Source organism: Echeneis naucrates, chromosome 15 (genome assembly GCF_900963305.1).
Source record: "Echeneis naucrates chromosome 15, fEcheNa1.1, whole genome shotgun sequence".
NCBI lineage: Eukaryota > Metazoa > Chordata > Actinopteri > Carangiformes > Echeneidae > Echeneis > Echeneis naucrates.
The window spans coordinates 1,210,042-1,229,562 of NC_042525.1; the positions used below are offsets into that span (position 1 = coordinate 1,210,042).

Here is a 19,521-nt window from a genome sequence, read left to right on the forward strand (position 1 = left end):
TACACCATATTATTTATTATCAATACATTCATTTATAAACCTGAATTACATTTTTGTTGATTGGCTCTTTTTTGGTCAGGTGTTTCAGAACAAATGAGATAACATAAAAGCTTGTTATTTAGTACTTTTGAAAAATAAAAGAGCTGATAAATGTTCAAAAAGTATAAAGATGAATAAAAGTGAATAAAATGCCATTAATATATAAATAATGGAGAACATTTTGAATTTAATGTGTTGATTATAATTTAAATTTAGAGTTCCAGTTATTTGTGTAGCTTTTAAGAGACGATGAACAATGTGTGTGTGTGTTTGTGTGTCTGTATTACAGAAGTCAGTGTTGGCAGATGGGGAGGACAGACAGACAAATTATTCTGTCCGTCTCATTTTCTCAGACGACTTCACAGATCAATTATTTATTTCACATGTGGTTTCCACCACATAAGGAACATTAATGAATCCCACATACTGTGACTCACTGGACCTCAGCAAGTTCAACATTCAAGAGCATCACACACACACGCTGTAATCTTCTCACCATCTTGGTCCATATTGTTGGAGTCTCCTAATCCCCCGTTAGAGTCCCTCAGGTTAGAGGCCTCACTTACACTCCTGCTGCCTCGGGCTAATCTCAGATTATGGTTATTATCACCACATACAGGAGAAGTGAAAGGAAGCATCCTGCTGAATTATGTAATTTTTTAAAAACCAAATGGATTCATCTTTGGAGCTTCCAAAGAAGATTAACATTCCAGTTGTGATTTCTACAGATGCATTTCCTGATATAATAAAGTTTTATAAATAAATATATATTACCATAAAATGAGGTGAAATTTAATGAAGTCTGATATTCATACTTGAGTTAAATTTGATGAAAATATTTTTTTGCCTTTTATATATTTCATATCTTATCTATTAAACATTTTTATCATTATTTGGTGATTTTTTCAAATTCCTTTTTGTTGTTAACTGTTTTCCGTGATTTTACTTTTGGTAATTGAAGAAGCTATGAAATGTTTTTTAGAGGAAGAAAATATTGTACTGTATTGCCCTCAGAAACTAATTTTAAATACAAAGCAGAATAATTTTTTAAATATGGTGAAATTTGCCAAAGTAGTTACATCTCTCTTTTAAATGTTTATCAAAAAGCCTGATTTCATGTATTTCAATTCTTATTATTTGTTGAGCTTGTGTTTCCTTTAAAGTCCAATCCTTGATTGTCTTCAATGTGAAGTTTTCAGGGGACACGTTGGTGCCGGTCGGGCTGAGTCCGTCAGCTGTGCTGAGCTTCCAGATGGCCGAGTTTTGGTGTTTGGCCACATGACTCGGAGAGAAGCCTTGGCCCAAGATAATTGGAATTTCATTAAGGTCTTGTTTGTGTGTGTGTTCAGAGTGGGTGTGGGTGTATATGAGTTTCTCTATGAGTAATACTGAGGACGGGGGGGGCTGAGGGGGCAGGACTCCACCTGCTGCCACCTGTTCATCTGCGCCGTCTTATAAAAGCTGCTCCCACCGAGTCCAGGACCAGACACCTTGGACTCCTCCGGCTCGCCACAATCTGGGCTTACACGTATTTGACAGTCAACACAAAGGACACACAACGTGGACGTCTGCTGGACTCTGAGGACTCTTCACTGGTTTGGTTCTCCAAACAAAAACCATGAAATCACGCCGACCCAGCAGCTGCACCGACTCTGGATCCGAGTCCTCAGAGCCCGACTCCAAGAGCCCGGAGAAGTTTGAGACCGCCACGAGACGACGGATGGCGGCCAACGCCAGAGAGAGGAAGAGGATGCAGGGCTTGAACACGGCCTTTGATCGTTTACGGAAAGTGGTCCCACAGTGGGGCCAGGACAAAAAGCTGTCCAAATACGAAACCCTGCAGATGGCCCTGAGCTACATCATGGCCCTGAACCGGATCCTGACAGACGCCAGGAGGCACAACACTCCTCACAGGCAGTGGCTGGACCTGCAGCCCGAAAACTACGCCTGCCTCGTGAGGTACGAGTCTCCGGCCGGACAGGACTACATCCACTCGTCCTTCTCGTACCCTTTTGACGGACATCAGGTCCACGCATAAAGTGCTGCCATTGGTTAATCAGTCATGTGGTCGGACGTGAGCGACTGAATGTTCTTCCTCCAGTCTAGGAGACAGTAAATACAATTGTATTGCATTATTTTCTTCCTGTTTTTGTCTAGTTTCTGTATGACAATCAAAAAGGCTTCTATTGACGTTTGAAGCTTTTGGTTTGTTTTTGCTCAGAAATCCGGCAAGGTTGAGCATCTTTTTGTTCAAACTATAGCAATGAAAGAAATGTAGCGTCATCTTAATGACCTTTAGATCTACAGGCGGTGATGTACTTTAATCAGTTACTTTGATATGGCCCTAAAATGTTGTGCAATGTTCGATGGATTCTGAGAAAATCATTGTGATCGTTAGTGACAGAAAAGGAAATGTACGTTTGTAGAGCTGAGAAAAAATAGATGTTATATTCATTTGCTGACGTATATTTTGTTGAATTATAATTTTTGATCAGAAATAAAAACTATTTTATATGAAAAACATTTCTGTGGTTCTGTATTACCTTAACTACTTTGGTGACTTGTGATTAAATATATATATATATATAATGTAAGTAGTTGTATTATTTACTCCCTTTTCATCCTCAAAGATTTATGAATATTAACACATTTAAGTTATATTATTTAGCTGCAAGAAAAACTACACATTAGAAAACACTGGAAATGAAGACGTCAGCTCTGTGTGGTGTTACAGACAGTTATCACTGAGGACGAGTAATTTACAGGACTCTCTTTGTTTCAATGATCAGCTCTGCTGCACCGCCTCAATCTGAGCTGAGGGGAATAAAACCTCCTTTAGTCCGTCGCTCCTGTGTTTTGAGATAAGACCCGGCTACGTCAGTGCAGACCAGCATCAAAAATGTTTAAAACAGACTCTTTCTCAGCACCAAGTGCAATCACTTATTCTATTTTCAGAAACGGCCTCTTGGTGTTAAACCCGGAGGCTCCGTTGATGGTTCCAACACAGCTACAGATTTAAATGGCCATAATCAGCCACCGAAAAGTGATTGTTACAGATTTGAAAAAGTTTGAATGGTGGCACAAGCCGCAGCAGATTAAGGAAGCCTGTGTACCAGATCCTGCCACGGCTTCAGCGGGGGGAGCAGAAATTAAACTCCATTGTGTGGTAATGGCTGTGTGTAATGGCTCTGTTCAGAGCAGCTCAGCCATGAAAACCCATCACTGGACCCAAACTCTATCTGCATTAAGTGGAGAGGCATCTACAGCAGAGTGTGCACTGTATTGTCCACCTGCTAAAACACCACACACATCTTATTAGCCTGCAGTTGATTCGGGTACTAAAAATGTGGAATTGTTTTAGAGCCCCTTTGTTGGTTTAATGACAAACTGCTGCAAACTAAATAAACAGACTCACGAATAAAGCCACAGATAAATATGAAGATATCAAATTATAGGAAACAGAGTAAATTAAGAGTATTCATCAGTTTATCTGCTGAAGTAATCAGTGAACACATATGAAGAGTTGGCTGGGGGCTCCTTGGTTTGTTGGACATCGATACAGATGGTCGTAATGATTCATTGGATGTTTGCGTGCCTAATAAAATGCTTTCTGACAGTTGGCATGTCAAAAATGAATAGAAGTGCCGAGCAGTAATGAGGCGGAGACCATCGGTGACACTGCAATTACGCTGCTCATTAATTCAGCCACGAGTGGGGGAACAATTGGTGACAGAAAATATAATCGACGTGCAATTAATTGATTTTCTCGATAGGAGCATCTCACTGGAGGAGTTGTTAATCAATAGTGACAACAATGTGCTCAGCGTGTGTGTAACTGAGAGGGGAAAACAAATTAAAATGTCTTTTCACTGCTGAACTATTTATCAAACATATGAGAAAATCAAGTCCCTCCATTTTTACCAAGAACTTTTTCACTTCGGTTTCTTTCTGCCAGTTTCAGAGAAAGGGAGACCTGTGATCTTTATTCTGTTGTATTTCACCAAATATCTTTTGCATATATTTGCAGACTGTGCTAACAGTCGGAAGACGTTTCGCCTCTCATCCAAAAGGCTTCAGTGTGGGAAACCATCACAGAGACAGACAGAGACCAACAACCACTCACACCTACAATTTAGAGTCACCAATGAACCCAAACAGGATGTGTTTGGAGACTCCACACAGAAAGGACCCAGGCCGGGAACCGAGCCCAGGACTTTCTTGTTGTGGGTCAACAGCACTGACCCTAACCCACCGTTCCGACGTGCTGCCCTGTTAGTTAATATCACTCATTAAGATACTCATTTTGACCAATCACTCTGACGTGTCTTTACCTCACCTTTAACTGGGTCTCGGTCCCTGCTGGACTCCAACAGGCCCATTCGAGGACAAATGGCTCCGCCCTCAGCAAAGGTGATGTCATCAGCTCTTTATAATTGTCCCTGCAGCAGGTATTCACAGACCGCCGGCTCTGCTCCGCTTCACTTCCTCCTCTGACCTGAACGGCAGCAGATTGTACGCCGTCAGCATCTCACAGCATGAAGTGTCTGAACAACCGGGCCGAGAGCCACCTGACTGGGCAGGTGGAGTGCGAGTTGGACACCGTGGTTGGTAACGGCGCCTGGGTGAACCAGGGCTACTGCGGGACCCCTCCGCCACTCCCCCGGGTCGTCAGCACCATCTACAGCCCTCAGCCGCTCTTCCAGGGCTCCATGGACAGCATTTACAAACTGGACACCCCCGGCCCGTTCCATCAACCCCCGGACGAGTCGCCGTCATCGGAGCAAAGTCTGGTGAAGAAACGAAACTGCTGCTCTTTTATCAAAGGTACCAACTCAAACTGGCTGTTTCTGCTTTGAATATCAAAAGAACCATAAATAACCATCTTGTTTTTTTCTGTGATTCAGGAGTAAAATTAACTCTCAGAAACAAACTATCTACAGAAAGACATTAGTGTCGTCATTACATACCTGCTGACTTCCACTGTTTTTTTTTGTTTTTGTGTGTTTAGGGTTGTGGGGTACAACACTGACTGAAAACACCTCCAACAACAGGGAACTGTTTGTCCGGACCACACTGAGAGAGTTGCTGGTCTATCTGGTGTTCCTGGTGGACATTTGTCTCTGTAAGTCTCATAACATCCAAAACATTTTTGGATCAACCCTGACCCAAAAAACTAAATCTGAACTTTTTTGTAATTTGATGAAAATCTGTTGATTACGTTTTGATTTGCACTGACGTAGAATGACTGTTCAGTTGTCTCTGATCTTGCTGTACTAATGGATGTGATTCCTGCTTTAGAAGGATTCAGTCCCGGCCACTATCTGGCAGGATGTTACTGTATAGAGCTCTTGGTTTGTTGGTTTACCCTTCTTTAATGTCTACCACAAATGCCCTTCCCATCCATCTGCCTGAAAGCCATTGTCCATGTGAGCTCTGGGAGTGAAAGGGACATGGACACTGCTCTCTTGCCTTTCAGCGATAAGAGCATTAGACCTCACCCATTGTTGCTTTGTCTGCGGTGGATTTACGTTGTTTGATGAGGCTATTTGTTTCAGCGGCGTTCTCTCTCCTCAAACAAATTACAGCCTTTAATCTGAATCTGTTTGACGGCGGGGACATTAACACAGCCAAACAGCATGTCTTTAATGCGTCCCTGTGTGTCTGTTTCTGGGCCGTCTTATCTTCGACCTGCTGAATGGAACAATGTTCAGAGGTGAGCCTGAGCAAAGCCAGATAGGGATCAATTATGGGCTGTCAACAGGGTGATGACGTTGTGTTTCAGTGACATACGGCATGACCAGCTCCAGCACCTACTACTACACCAAAGCCATGACGGACCTGTTTGTCAACACGGCCGGTGAAAGTGGGGTGAAGTTTCAGTCCGTTGGCACCATGGCCGACTTCTGGACCGTGAGTTTTCTTCCACATTTGTTTCCTCCACAGCAGGAAATCAGAACATGACATTTCAATCTGTGTGCAGTACGCCCAGGGCCCATTGCTGGACGGCCTCTACTGGACCAGGTGGTACAATAATGAGTCCCTGAACAGCAGAGATCAGTCCTTCATCTACTACGAGAACATGCTGCTGGGAGTCCCCCGGATGAGGCAGATCAAGATCAAGAACAACTCCTGCAAGGTCCACAAGGACTTCCAAGACGAGATCACAGGATGCTTCGACGTCTACAATGACAAGAAGGAGGAAGAGCTCAGCTTCGGCCTCATTAACGGCACAGCGTAAGGCGCTGTTATATTCAAGAAGATTTAGAGCCTTCCTCAGACGTTCACGGCTCCTCTGTATTTCTACAGCTGGAGCTACCACACAGAGAGGGAGATGAAGGGTTCCTCTCACTGGGGGTTGTTGACCACCTACAGCGGAGCAGGATACTACCAGGACCTGAGTCAGACCAAAGAGGAGAGTGCTGCCACACTGGCCGACCTTTTGAACAACCTTTGGATGGACCGAGGAACCAGAGCTGTTTTCATCGACTTCTCCACCTACAACGCAAACATCAACATGTTCTGCGTCATCAGGTGAGGAGTGTGGGAAGGTAGGTTGGCAGTGCAATTCCCAGCTCTTCCCATCCATGTTCTGAAGGCGTCCATGGGTGAGATGCTGAACCCCAAATGTCTTCGGGGTATCTCTGGTGCGTGGCTGTTCATGGCATAAAGGATGAACTCCCACTCATAAAAGTTTCACCTTCTCCTTTCAGGTTGGTGGTTGAATTCCCAGCAACAGGCGGAGCGATCCCTTCCTACCAGATCAGAACAGTCAAACTGATCCGCTACATCACCTACTGGGATTTCTTCATCCTGGGCTGTGAGATGGTCTTCTGTCTGTTCATCCTCTACTACGTTGTGGAGGAGATTCTTGAGGTGCGAATCCACAAACTGTCCTACTTCAAAAGCATCTGGAACATCCTGGACATTGTCGTCATAATGGTGAGGAATCATCTCTCTTATTTACCTCGAACTTGACCTTTTCTCACGTTTAGTCTGGACCCCAAAGTTGCATTATTCTCCCTCCCAGCTCGCCATCGTCGCCATCATATTCAACGTTTTCCGTACAGTCAAAGTGGACAATTTGCTCGGCAAACTGCTGAAACAGCCGCACATCTACGCTGACTTTGAATTTCTGGCGTTCTGGCAAACACAGTACAACAACATGAATGCTGTGAACTTGTTCTTCGCTTGGATCAAGGTAAAGTATGAACATCCTGTCGATTCATTACCATCATCCCAATTCATAATAAGAATATGTGCTTTCTTCTTGTACTTGTAGGTTTTCAAGTACATCAGTTTTAATAAGACCATGACTCAGCTGTCCTCCACGCTGGGTCGATGTGCTAAAGATATCCTGGGCTTCGCCATCATGTTCTTCATCGTCTTCTTTGCCTACGCTCAGCTTGGATATTTGCTATTTGGGACGGAGGTTGAGTCTTTCAGCACCTTCGTAAAGTGCATGTAAGAGTGGTCATTGACAGCAGCTCACACTGAGATTCAAATAAGACAATGCACCTCAACTCTCTAACTCTTCTCCTTTGCCTTCCTGCAGCTTCACACAGTTTAGGATCATCCTCGGAGACTTTGATTTCGACGCCATCGACCGAGCGAACAGAGTTCTTGGGCCGATCTACTTTGTCACCTACGTGTTCTTTGTCTTCTTCGTCCTGCTGGTAACTCGTCCTGCTGCAGAGAAGGCTTCACCTTAAAATGAACAAAATGAGCATTTTATTTAACTCTTCATGTGATTGCTCCTCAGAACATGTTTCTGGCCATCATCAATGACACGTACTCTGAGGTGAAAGAGGAGCTCTCGTCACAAAAAGACGAGCTCCAGATAACTGACATCATCAAACAGGTAAACGGCTGTGATATCACAGACCTGGACCAGGTCCTACCTGTCACTTGATTTATTAGCTCAATAAACATTTTCCTATTACATTTATTTGGAAAGACGATGGATTAGGGGGCGTGGCTACTGTGCCACCCAATCAGGTTAGAGTACAGAGCCAGTCAGATCCGCCCCCAATCCTCCTCAGCTGGTTTCTTTCAGTGCAAAAAATAAAAACATCCACATAACAGCTGGTAAGAATTGGAGTTTTTTTTCTTGTTATTCAGAGTTATATGAAGACGTTCACAAAGCTGAAGCTCAAAAAGGAGAAAATATCAGATGTCCAGAAGGCGCTGAGGTCTGGATCTGGAGAAATCGAGTTCAAGGACTTCAGAGAGACTCTGAAAGAGTAAGTGCTAATATACAAGAAAGAAAAGCATGTGCTGATGTCAGTGTTGAAAACCCAGCCCTCAGCAGTCTGATCATCTCGTAGGATGGGACACGCCGATCACGAAATCTCTGCAGCCTTCTCACGGTTCGACCGCGACGGGAACCAAATTCTAGATGAAGACGAACAAGAGAGGATGAAAATCGAGCTGGAGGAAAAAAGGGTGTGTTGTTGCCTGTTTTAATCTGGAATGACGCAGAGCTGTTTTTTTAATAATGGTTTTCCTTTTCTTTCCATCAGGATGCTCTTAGCGCTGAACTCAACAACCTCGGAATGAATTATGGGAAAGAACTGATGGAGAAGCCTCCTGTGACAGCCAACGAGCAGAACAGCCACTGTAATCAAACGTTTGCGGATCAGGAACAGTTTCTAAAGTAGGAAACACTTTGATACGCAACCTGTGATAAGTCAAACAGGAGACAATGACAAAAATCTGAATTACCTCCCTCTCTCCATGAAAGGCTGGCGAAGCAGGTTCTCCAGCTGGAGAGCTCGATGGCAGGAATCACAACCAGGATGGAGCTGATTATGGAGAAACTGGGATTGCAGGAAAGTGCCAAGGGGAAGGAAACTGCAGGGAAACTGTCTGGGACCACCAACGATGTGAGAAACAGATCACACAAACTCTTAAACTTCTAAATAAGCGTTAAGAACTTGGAAGTACCACTTCAAGAGTTATTCATGATTATTAGCTCTATGAAGTACAGTCACAATTTAAAACTCCGCTGTGATGTAAGGAAAACCAGACTTTTCTTTAGTAAACACTAAATGTCTTATCTGCCACCGCTCCCGTCCAGACTGATGACGCCGCCTCCGATCGGAGCATCCTGGTTTGGGTGGACAGGAGACCAGCGGCTCACACCAACTCCACGTACGACTGTCACATGTGACTAACCTCCGGGGAACAGGATCATTAACAGGTTATCTGAGAGTCAGCTGACCTACAAACATTCGTTCCAGGTTAAAACCAACAATCAGATCAACAATAACACACACACTCAGACACTGTAGATACTGTAAATAGGTTTCTTTGCTCATTAGGCAGCTGCAGTAGAGCTGATATAATAAAACCGTTAAAGCTCAGATTTATAGGCTACAAGGCTGTAGATGAGACCTGAATGTAAATCTGTATATTGTTAGTGTTTTGTACTATACATATAATTCAACATTAGGTGCAGTGTACACAACACCAGGTAGTTCATGTGCCTCTCGTCTGACTGTTTGCTTTAGTCATTTTATGCTGATGCAGTTTTGTGAAATGTCTTTAAAATATTATACATTTTATGTTTATGTTATATGTTGTTCAGTAATCGTGTAATTTTGTCCACCTCGTGCTGTAGCAGAGTGAATGTGCCCTTCATTAAAACCATATTTATGTTACAAACCAATATTTGCCTGTTGACTGGATGTTGCTCTGATATACTGGACAGAAACTCTTTCTGCAGAGGGATCACAGCACTGAATGCTGCTAGATCCTTTTTCTTTTTGCTCCCAAATTATTTTTGTCTCCCCTAAAATTGTTTTTGCAACCAAAAAAAAAAAAAAAACAAACAAAACTTGACTCCAAATGACAGGATGTCTTCTCAAAATCCTGTTGTCGTAATTTGCCAGTTGTGATTCAGCAGTGATATTTAGAAATTTCCTGCAATTTACAACATAATTTTACGGTGAATTTATGCTTGGCTCTCTCTGTAAAACCAGATTTTTTTTCAGCTACTGATAAACATACAAAGCGAGCAGGTTGAAATGTTTCTTTATTTGAAGTGACTTATTGAGGTTTTCCGTTAAAAAGGAAAATTTGATTCCATCCTTTATTATTAAACATCACTTCTGTTGTTCAACTTACATCAGTTATTGTCATAAAAGCAAATTGCAATTATTACATTCATTATTTCAAGCGAGAAATATATTACATGTCATAAGCGTGCAGTTCAAGCTGAAACTTCACTCGCCTGCTGCTACGTCCTCAAAAATGGCACAAAAACTTAAAAACCGGAAAATCCACATCGGGCAAAAGAATTTAGATCCCTAACGGAGCCTCTGGAAACAACAAAGTTTAAATTTACCAACACATCAATTAAGGCTTATGCATAAATTATATTGCTGAAATTTAACAATGGCATTTTCTACCTACAGTATGTACATTATTTTAATTTTTATTAAGATTTGTGATCAAGGTTTGTATTTACACTCTCAGCCAACATGACCCAGTTTTGTTAAATGAAACGCCCCCAGTTCTAACAGACGAACAAAAACGTGATCATGTGTGTCGGATGGTACGGCAGGAAAGGAGAGCGAGCTCAGGAGGAGTGTAGGACACTGTACAAAATGGCACATATGCAAATAAAACTCAAATGTTTGGACGACATTTGAGAAATCCTCGTCACAATTTGCCAGTTTCAAATACTTAGAGTGGACTACAAAGAAATAATCTGTAAATAATGAGGAAATTCAGAACCCACTGATGATGATGATAAAACAAAACAACCCAATTTTATCATAAGCCTAAAATAGTTGGCTGTCTTTTTTTGATAGAGGTGGATGACAACAAACAAAAGAGCATTTTGAATGATATGAAACAGTTATGGGGCTGGTTTTGTTGCTAAATTAAGTCCAAAAAGTTCATCGCAAACTCTCGCAGCCATTTGAAAGAGATGACAAGGATAACAAGAGGAGGAAAATTGTTTAAAATTCAATATTTTTCTAGGAAACCAGCCCCAGAATCAGCACACAGCATCAGTTACCTTTACAAAGTTTGACTGGAGGGGGTTCACGCTGTTTTTACAATATTTTCTTTACACACAGGTCATGTGCTAAAGCCTTTCCATTGAGACAGAGGATTATAAATTAGTCCAATCTAGGCTACATTAAGGTGTAAACTAAAATCCATCAAACGTCTGCAAAGAACATGCTGATCACTCCGATACAAAACATGAAAAACTTTTTTTTGTGTTGTTTTTTTGCTTTGAGGGTTGTGTTGGTGAAAGTTTTCTTTGTACACAAAATCAACCACCCCACGCTTAAAGTCTCCTTTAAAGCCACGGCTGTTTGTACAAATATTCTGTTCACAAGTCCTGGAAAGACAAACCACCGGCCCAGGGCCTCTATTCACAAAGCATTTTTCATTAATAAATCAAAGCACAACCAAATGTTTGGACACTGAAGCCAGCGTTTGAGCAGTTGGCTCATTCTTGGCTGATGAAACCAGCTTGACAGCACAACACCGTGACCACTGTGGTCTTACACTACACAACTAATTAGCTTTGAAGGACAACACAGAACTCTTTGATGGTTGTCTGTGATGTGAGGCATCAGTGTCTGTGTCCAGTTACCAACATAATGCTGAAAATCCTCTCGTCACCTGATGGGTATGATTTTCACAAAACAGTTGAGAGCTCAGTGTGTCCGATAACACCGACGGAACAAAGACAGCTGGTTTGTTTTTATGTCAGAAGGCCAAGAGCACTTTTCTAGAACAGAACTTTAAATTACCATCAAATAACTTTAAAAAAAGTTTCTAAGTGAAATGAAAAATGTCATTTAAAATTGTTAAACTGAGGGGGGAAAAAAAAGAGAAAAAATGGTTTAGGGACAACTATTAGCTACAAAGGCTTTGTGAATATGGCCCCCGCCCTTATTTTACCAGAGCAGCTGTCCAGATGAAGGAGTGCTATGTGGTCTAAAGGGCTGACAACATCCCCTTGGTGGTACACTTAGGTTCTGGCCAGCTCACTGTGTTTGGTAGCCAGCCATGCTGAAGTTGGCCAGGTTGGACATGACTGGACCAGGTGGAGCTGCAGCCTGAGCTGATGGAGATCCGAAGCTTCCCATCCAGGCTGGTGACTGGGACTGCCTGAGAAGAGCCAACAGATACCTGATCAGAAAGACTGTGGTGGCTGTGAGGTGTCTTCTTCTTAGATACCACAACTTTCAATAGTTCTGTCACTTAAATTCACTTTAGATCCGTGCTTTTTTTTATTGTACTCTTTACTGTAACTGATACATCCAGTACTGCTGAGTTATGAATCTATAATATATGAAAGCTTATTTATATAATTTTACACACACACACACGTATATAGATAGATAGATAGATAGACTTACAGAGACAAATAGAGAGAGAGATTATACATTTTTCAGATGCACCTGTATCATTATGATTCATTCAAAAATAGAAAAAGTAAAACTCACTCTACTCCAAATCCTTGCTGGTTCCATGTCTGGCCGTACATGCTGTAGGAGGGAACTTGCCAGCCGTTGGCCACATACTGCCCATACTGCTGTTGTGGACTCCCATAGACCTGGTTCCACTGCCCCCACTGACTGTACTCAACCTGAAGAGAACCAGCAGCATAAAATATTAGCTTCCCCACTGGACAGATAATCTACTGAACGAAAAAGGTCAGTTCAGCCTTATTAAATCCACACAAGTTTTTCCATTTCCAAAAATCAGGTTCTCTTCTTCTTCTGTGACAGTTTGAGTATAATTTATCATGTATTCCTGTACGAGGAGCAATTTTTTAAAATCTACAACACATATTTCTGATCAGTGACATTCCCCTTACCTGCTGTGGACTTTTGGCCATATCAGGAGACTCTTTTCCCCAGAAGCATTTCACAATATGTCCTTCAATGGCTGTGCCGTTTACTGAAACGATGGCATGGGCAGCGCTCTCATGGGAGGAAAACCTTATAAAGGAAAACAGCAGCTTAGCAGGACAATTTGTCAAAAAAAAAAATAAAACAAATAACATTAAAATATTAACCCTAAGCTCCCTGATCCCTCATACAAGCACTGAGTTCAAGACAAGCAGACCAGAAAAGTGTTTATGTTGACATCTAATGGCCAAATGCTGCAATGGACTGAGATGCTACCTGATGAAAGAGTATCCCTTCTCTGGGAAGACTCTGATTTCCATGATTTGTCCAAAAGGTGAAAAGGTCTGTCGCATTAGGTGCTCTGAAAGAAACCAAAAGAAACAGCTTGATGTGTCAGTTCTTCAGGCTATTTGAGGAAAATGTGTCGGTAGTAATAATAATATTACTGCCATATGACTAAAGACCCTGGAGACGGCATCTTTAGAGAATATGACACCTGCCTGATAATCCTGACTGGATCCCTCCACAGTACACGGTGCAGTTCTGTGGACTGGACTGAGTCACTACGTCATCAAACCTCAGCTGCTTGGAGCCATCTGAAAAATAAATAAATAAATAAATAAAGAAAGAAAAACAGAAACACATCTGAAAAGGAATGTATCAAAGTTTTGTCTTTGAATCATGAAACCACAGCTGGGATTAACAGCATCTCTGATGAATTGAACATTCAGCTATGACTATACTTTGAACTACTTTTCATTTTATATGACTTACTGTGTAAGTATTCAGGAGATGTTAAACTGGAGAGGAATTGGCTGTATGTGCAAACATCAGAAAATATCTGTGAGAGTCCTTGTGTGTGGCTCTCTGGTTGATGTGGTCTCTATAACTTACTGTCTTGGGAACTCTTTGGAGCTGGTGGTTTACGTGTTGCCCAGTTGGTCCTGATTTGCCGTCCTCCAAGCCACTGCCCTCCCATGTTAATAATGGCGTTCTCCGCATCCTATAAATCCAAATCAAACATAGTCAATGCTCTGGTTTAGAATAATCTATAAAATGTATTAGTGACTGTAGTAAATTCTGAAAATGTATTATTGTTTTTAATCTGCAGTAATATTCAAAATGGTGACAATAAACAGGAAACTGATGTTAGAGTATTTAAATTGTTGTGACTATGAATTTAACTACAATTATTTCTATTTTAATTGTTGTAATTGCATCAAAGTAGGATAATAAACAGAAAATAGAAATAACCTTCAGTCTGTGTTCTTGCACTGGAGCCTTACCAGTTTGTTGTAGAAGGACACAAATCCATACCCCTTTGATTTGCCTGTCGCCATGTCCTTCACAACACGGGCGTCCCTGGAGGAAGATGTAAAAACGACTTCAGTGCACTTTTCAGTTTAAACGCTTCAAACTAAAAGAAAGAAAAGAAAAAAAAAAAAAGAAAAAAAAAGAAAAAGAAAAAGGAACCACGCAAAACACACTGAACTGTGAATCCTCTACTCTGTCCTAAATTTAAGGTATATTAGCTCTCATGGCCTCGTACTGAGCACTGACTGATAATTTAACTAACTTCAAAGCAAGACTTGAAAACAAGAACAAAAAAAAAAAAAAACAAACAAACAAACAAACAAAAAAAAAAAAAAAAACAAATAGTACAAATACATGCAGCCTACAGTATTGATTTTAAATAAATTCAGATGTAATAATGGAGCCTTGCCTCTAGAGCACCATTGGTTGTTCAATGCACTCAACAGTAGGCTACTGATTTAAACTCACAAAGGAACAGATTATATGGATTACCATGCATTCTTAAAATCTGCTGTTGGTGCTCGTCCTACAAATAGAAATATATAGAAAATATCAAAAGAGAAAAAAGGAATTAAACGGCATACATGGCCTGTTAACAGATTTCTTTATTTTCTCTGGTCAATTCTTTACCACCAATATGGAGTATGGAGTTTGGGGAGCTGCAAATTTTAAGAAATTGACATTTTCAGTAATTTTGGAAGGAGATCATTACACTACAAACAACACTATGCAAAATCAAATGAGACAATTTAAACATAGATTTAAGAGGGAATACATGGAGTATTGGAATTTGTTAATCTAAGCTAGGTCATGTTAATACATAGCATCTACAAATAAAGACATATGGAAAGAATGGAATAAATAGAGAAAAAAAACTACATCTGTGTCTCCAGAGTGCACAGTTCCTTGCTGTTAGCCTTCAAGCTCCTGTCCAATCCTATGAGCATTTCTGTAAAATAACCAAAGTGCTATTACTTCACTGAGACCCACAACTAAAAGCTGTTCAGGTTCATACACACAGCTAACAATCTGCTGACACACTGTACAGTTTACTTACCACACCCTAAATATGCAAGGAAAAGCAAGAGTACGCTAAAAGTTCACACTTCAATCATAAAAAACAGACACAACACATAGACCACAAGTAAATCATATGCAATACAGTTCTTGATAATCTACAGGATTCATGTTGTCATCAATCACTTTACGGCGTTTGCTCTGCTCTGTAGGATTGTTTTAAAAACAAAGCAACACATCTGATGCTTAGCGGTTCAGTCTGTTCTTATATCTAATTTTGCATGATGTTCAGAAGTATCCTGGTCCATCATTAACTATGTTTACATGCATGGATGTTGTTGACAAAGAATAAACCCAGACGGAAGAGAAATGAAGCACTAACCATCATCTCTGTTACCCTTTAAACCCCTGCTCATACATCAGTCTGTCGAGCTAATAATTTATTCTCACAGGACAATGTGCATAAGATATTCATTAAATCTTTAAATGGCATCCATCTGTAAAGAAATTCAAATACTAGTTTTAGGCCTCCTTATGTGATGCAAGCTTTTGTTTGCTCTTGATAGTTAACGTCTGAAACAAAAAAAATGGTGCCATTTCAATTGTCAGATTACTAGAATTTAATTTGGCAGGACAACAATACTTGTCCCTAGAAAGAGTCCAACTGGGGAGATTGCTCCTTGACTACCGGGACATCAGATTATCCCAGTGTTTATCGCTGCTATTGTTTTAATGCCAAAATAAAAGAAGTGATCTAAGATCACACAGTAGCTTGTAAACTGTTGAGGAGAAAAAAAACCTTCAGGGTGTATTTTTAAAATGTCTTCTCTGCAGTTCATGTGACTATTTTTAAATTGATTTATTTTTTATAGTTAAGCCAATACCCAAGTCATCTGCATGTAAACATGATCACAGATGGTTCTAACACTCAGTGTAAGATTATTCTGAAGTACCATAGTAGTTCCCAACTTCATAGAAGAAATTAAATAATAGCACTGCACTTAAAAATAAATATCCGTTGAAAGTGAAAACTTACGAGATTTTCCCAAAAGGTGCAAATGCAGCCTTGACATCCTCAGTGGTGATCTCGGGGCTCAAATCACCAACAAAAACGTGGAAGTGATCTAGAACAAAACAAAAGTAGAACAAAGAGGAAAGGAGCCATTTACTATTCTGTAGTAAACCATGTTTTCAGTATAGCAGAAAATCAATACGTGAACACTCACTGGATGTGTCTTTCTTCTGGCTACTTGGAGTGGTGGCCCAATTTACTTTGACCTCCTGAAAGCAGCCAGTTCACAGAGAGGATTTAGAGTTATAACAGAGAAGTGGAGAAACAGACATTTTCTACACTGAGAACAGAGATCCCAGGGGAATTCTCAAAAGCAGATGAACTTTCTAACCTCACTTTTAAATTTAGACCAGACAGCTTGGCCTACCTTTCCCAATATCTTCCTCCCATTCATGGCTGCAAGGGCTGCAGCAGCATCTCTGTGTTCGAAGAATTCCACAAAGCAATAGGGGTCATTGCTTGTATGCTGCAAAAGGGGCAAAGTCAAAGACAGTAGTTCAAAAAGGTTGATTCAGCAGCAACTGCCGTGATGTGCCAGCATTTTAAAACAAATGGACATTTTCGAGAAAGCCACATTTCCCACCTGATGTTAGTTTAGACTGAATTTCTTACTGACTTTTGAGGGAAATGGTGGGATGAATCACAGCTGCTTACCTCTGTGATCATTTTGCAGCTTTTGCAGGGGCCTATCTGAGTGAACAGCTGCAGGATCAGAATTTCTGTGACATCTCTGGAGAGGTTTCCCACATACCTGAAGAAACAGAGCTTCTTAATGCGGATTCAGTCACGTTTTTTTATCCAGGTAACAACGAGTGCCTGCAATTACTAATGAAAAGTCTCCGGTGAAGTTCAAACTTCAGGCTGTAGTTAGTGATGGTGAGTTGTTGATGTGACGGAATGTACATTTGTTTGATCACTTAAAAACCGGCCCAACGTCCATAACGACTATCGGCGGATATCTGCCGTCACTGGCGCTTTAAAACAGAGCTTTATTATTAGTTTGGAAAAAGATTTTCATATTAACTACTTTGACAAGACTGAAGCGTTTGATATTTGTGTTATCTAAGAGGCTAATTTGGATAACACTTGGTAGCCAAGTTAGCCACCGGCACCCTGCGCTAGCAAAGCTAAGCTAACGGAGCATAACGACACCCTTAAGGCGCCCGGGATCACTTACAAGGTTTTGGGGTGAGTTTCGTCGTCCATGGCCGATGTCGACAGTCACCGGGGGAGAAAACGTGACTTGCTGGCTGGTTGGCCAACGTTAACTGACTCCAGTTTCCGCTGTCAACTACACCGACTAGCTAACTAGCTTAGAAGCTAGCTAACCGGGCGCTAGGACTGACGTCACGCCGAGAGTCCGGAGAACGTGCGGGTCAGCGTGAGACGACAAAAACGTTTTTACCCTTTAATTAGTGGAAATATTCATTTATACAGCATATTTTTTGCTCCAGAATGCAATTATAAATTGTAAAACTACAAAAAAAAAACCAACGATCTTTATTTGTTTTGTCATTTTTGGCAGTTTCAGGAAGTAATTGCCTCCAAAGACTTTTATTTTGAAGTGGATCTCGAGAGTAGGCTTGTTTTACGAACATTAAAACACTAAAACCAGTCAGTCTTATGTATACTAGAGACTTTACAGCTAAAGAAATAAAATTAGTTTTAAAGAATTTATTATTTCTGTATTTATGGACACGCACACAAATCTTTGTCACGTTTCAGTATCAGGAAGTAATTTCCATCATACTTTTATTTTGAAGTGAAACTCGAGGGTAGGCTTGTTTTAATCACCGCTGTTCCCAGTGGCCTGGGGCCACTCCGGGGACCCACACTGCGGTGTCAGGGTGAAGGCGACAGAGTGAGCAGCTGTGCGTTAAACTGTCTGAGGTTTCAAAAGGGCTATAAATAAAATGTAAAATGTTTCAATCAATTAATTACACACCACCAACACACAGATGCTCCATCTGAATAAATAAATGAGATTTATTTGCCTAAATTAAAGTGTGTGAGAGCATATACTGCTCTTCTTCTCCCTGCTGGGTGTGATCAAAAATAAAAACTACTTGTGAACAAGTTGAGTTGAATTTATGCAACATAAATTAGATGTAGAGTAGGGAGCGTGTTTTATCTCTACAATGTGCAGTATGTTTTGATAGTAGCACTTGGGGGCGACAAAGAGGAGTTCTTTTAAAAAGGTGTTCCTTTATGGAAGCTGTAACAAATATTATTTGGCAAGTGCTTTCATTTTGTACTCATTGTATCAAAGGCATAATATATATATGAGGGTTCCGATGCTTTTTATTGAATCATCCATATTTTTCTGTAATAAAATGCTAAAGGTCTTTCTCACTTTTTACATCAACGATTGATTTGGACTCCTCAGATTGAACTAGTTGTACCAGTTTGTGGTTTAATGCTTCTGAGTCTTATCATGTGAATATTCTGGAATATTCTGTCATAAAACATTATGGAATGATGTCAGCACTAAATTACGAATCTAATTATCATTTGTCAATTATATTTATTCCATTATAGTTTATATATATTATATATAGGTAACAAATATTTTCCTGTCATGAGTGCTTGTCCCACTTAAGCACACACACTGATTCAAGAGACAAATCAAAATAATCTATCTACTTTATGATTTGTCATCTGCATATATTTCCTATATTGTGTGGATAAAACTCAATAAAAATAGGACTTCTGGAAAGTACATCATACAGAGGATTAGAGATTATGTTTACGCTTACAGACAATTTTCAAATTTTCAGACATCCATAAAATAACCAAATCGATCATTGTCAGCTGCATCTGTAAAAATACCTGCAACAGTTTCAGACAGTGTTTTGCCAAACAAGGATGACTGTAATTTACAAGCATTCCCCATCTTGGTGTGAGTCTGAATCGGAGTAAGGAAGACCTGCCATTAGAGCTGTCACTGTGCCCACACAGTATCACAGCGCCGCCGTTATGTAACTGTGTACCAAACCAAAGCAAACCCAGCAAACTGAGGCCCACCCAGGACTGGATTCATCACGGGGGAGCCTCAGGGCACCTGTTTGGGAAATCTCTTATTGTGAAAAGACTTTGGGATTCCCTTCTGTAATTGACTGGAAGTGGCGGGGTGAACCAGGTCACAGGGGTCACTGGGGGGGGGGGACTAAAGTCACAGCTAAATAAATAAATAAAAAAGAA

The 19,521-nt window shown here is 40.8% G+C and overlaps 3 protein-coding genes across 9 annotated transcripts; 2 read left to right on the forward strand and 1 right to left on the reverse strand.

Annotated features, from left to right (window-relative positions):
* The first annotated feature begins 1,657 nt into the window (after positions 1–1,657).
* On the forward strand, positions 1,658–2,077 carry atoh7 (atonal bHLH transcription factor 7). Its single transcript, XM_029521764.1, has one exon. The coding sequence runs from the start codon at positions 1,658–1,660 to the stop codon at positions 2,075–2,077; it is 420 nt and encodes a 139-aa protein (XP_029377624.1).
* A 2,477-nt stretch (positions 2,078–4,554) lies between these two features.
* pkd2l1 (polycystic kidney disease 2-like 1) lies at positions 4,555–9,681 on the forward strand. 2 transcript variants are annotated; one of them, XM_029521357.1, is made up of 15 exons: positions 4,555–4,863; positions 5,048–5,161; positions 5,822–5,949; positions 6,020–6,273; positions 6,346–6,570; positions 6,750–6,978; positions 7,046–7,237; positions 7,319–7,500; positions 7,592–7,712; positions 7,799–7,897; positions 8,158–8,279; positions 8,364–8,481; positions 8,559–8,692; positions 8,780–8,921; positions 9,116–9,681. In XM_029521357.1, exons 1-15 carry the CDS (start codon positions 4,575–4,577, stop codon positions 9,206–9,208), a joined length of 2,442 nt encoding a protein of 813 aa, XP_029377217.1. In that variant the 5' UTR covers positions 4,555–4,574; the 3' UTR covers positions 9,209–9,681. The 2 variants fall into 2 exon arrangements, with proteins under 2 accessions (XP_029377217.1, XP_029377218.1); XM_029521358.1 differs by having other exon boundaries at positions 7,067–7,237.
* A 373-nt stretch (positions 9,682–10,054) lies between these two features.
* Positions 10,055–17,649, reverse strand: tial1 (TIA1 cytotoxic granule-associated RNA binding protein-like 1). Of its 6 annotated transcripts, none has more exons than XM_029521143.1 (12): positions 17,498–17,649; positions 16,975–17,071; positions 16,688–16,786; positions 16,475–16,529; positions 16,285–16,372; positions 14,204–14,279; positions 13,812–13,920; positions 13,418–13,513; positions 13,194–13,278; positions 12,884–13,007; positions 12,510–12,652; positions 10,055–12,171 (listed from the first exon to the last, which is right to left on the reverse strand). In XM_029521143.1, exons 1-12 carry the CDS (start codon positions 17,524–17,526, stop codon positions 12,048–12,050), a joined length of 1,125 nt encoding a protein of 374 aa, XP_029377003.1. In that variant the 5' UTR covers positions 17,527–17,649; the 3' UTR covers positions 10,055–12,047. The 6 variants fall into 6 exon arrangements, with proteins under 6 accessions (XP_029377003.1, XP_029377004.1, XP_029377002.1 ...); XM_029521144.1 differs by having other exon boundaries at positions 12,510–12,660; positions 12,880–13,007; XM_029521142.1 differs by having other exon boundaries at positions 16,688–16,812; positions 16,950–17,071.
* Between the last annotated feature and the right edge of the window lie 1,872 nt (positions 17,650–19,521).

Bases quoted from the DNA above. Each gene is read 5' to 3' on its own strand.
- atoh7 (XM_029521764.1), top strand. From the start codon at position 1,658: ATGAAATCACGCCGACCCAGCAGCTGCACCGACTCTGGATCCGAGTCC.
- pkd2l1 (XM_029521357.1), top strand. From the start codon at position 4,575: ATGAAGTGTCTGAACAACCGGGCCGAGAGCCACCTGACTGGGCAGGTG. The intron at 5,162-5,821 runs GTAAGTCTCATA...GTTGTGTTTCAG, and splicing joins CCTGGTGGACATTTGTCTCT to TGACATACGGCATGACCAGC. The intron at 7,713-7,798 runs GTAACTCGTCCT...ATTGCTCCTCAG, and splicing joins TTGTCTTCTTCGTCCTGCTG to AACATGTTTCTGGCCATCAT.
- tial1 (XM_029521141.1), bottom strand. From the start codon at position 17,526: ATGGACGACGAAACTCACCCCAAAACCTT. The intron at 17,072-17,497 runs GTAAGTGATCCC...CTGTTTCTTCAG, and splicing joins GAAACTCACCCCAAAACCTT to GTATGTGGGAAACCTCTCCA. The intron at 14,280-16,284 runs GTAAGTTTTCAC...ATCTTCCTCCAG, and splicing joins GCACCTTTTGGGAAAATCTC to GGACGCCCGTGTTGTGAAGG.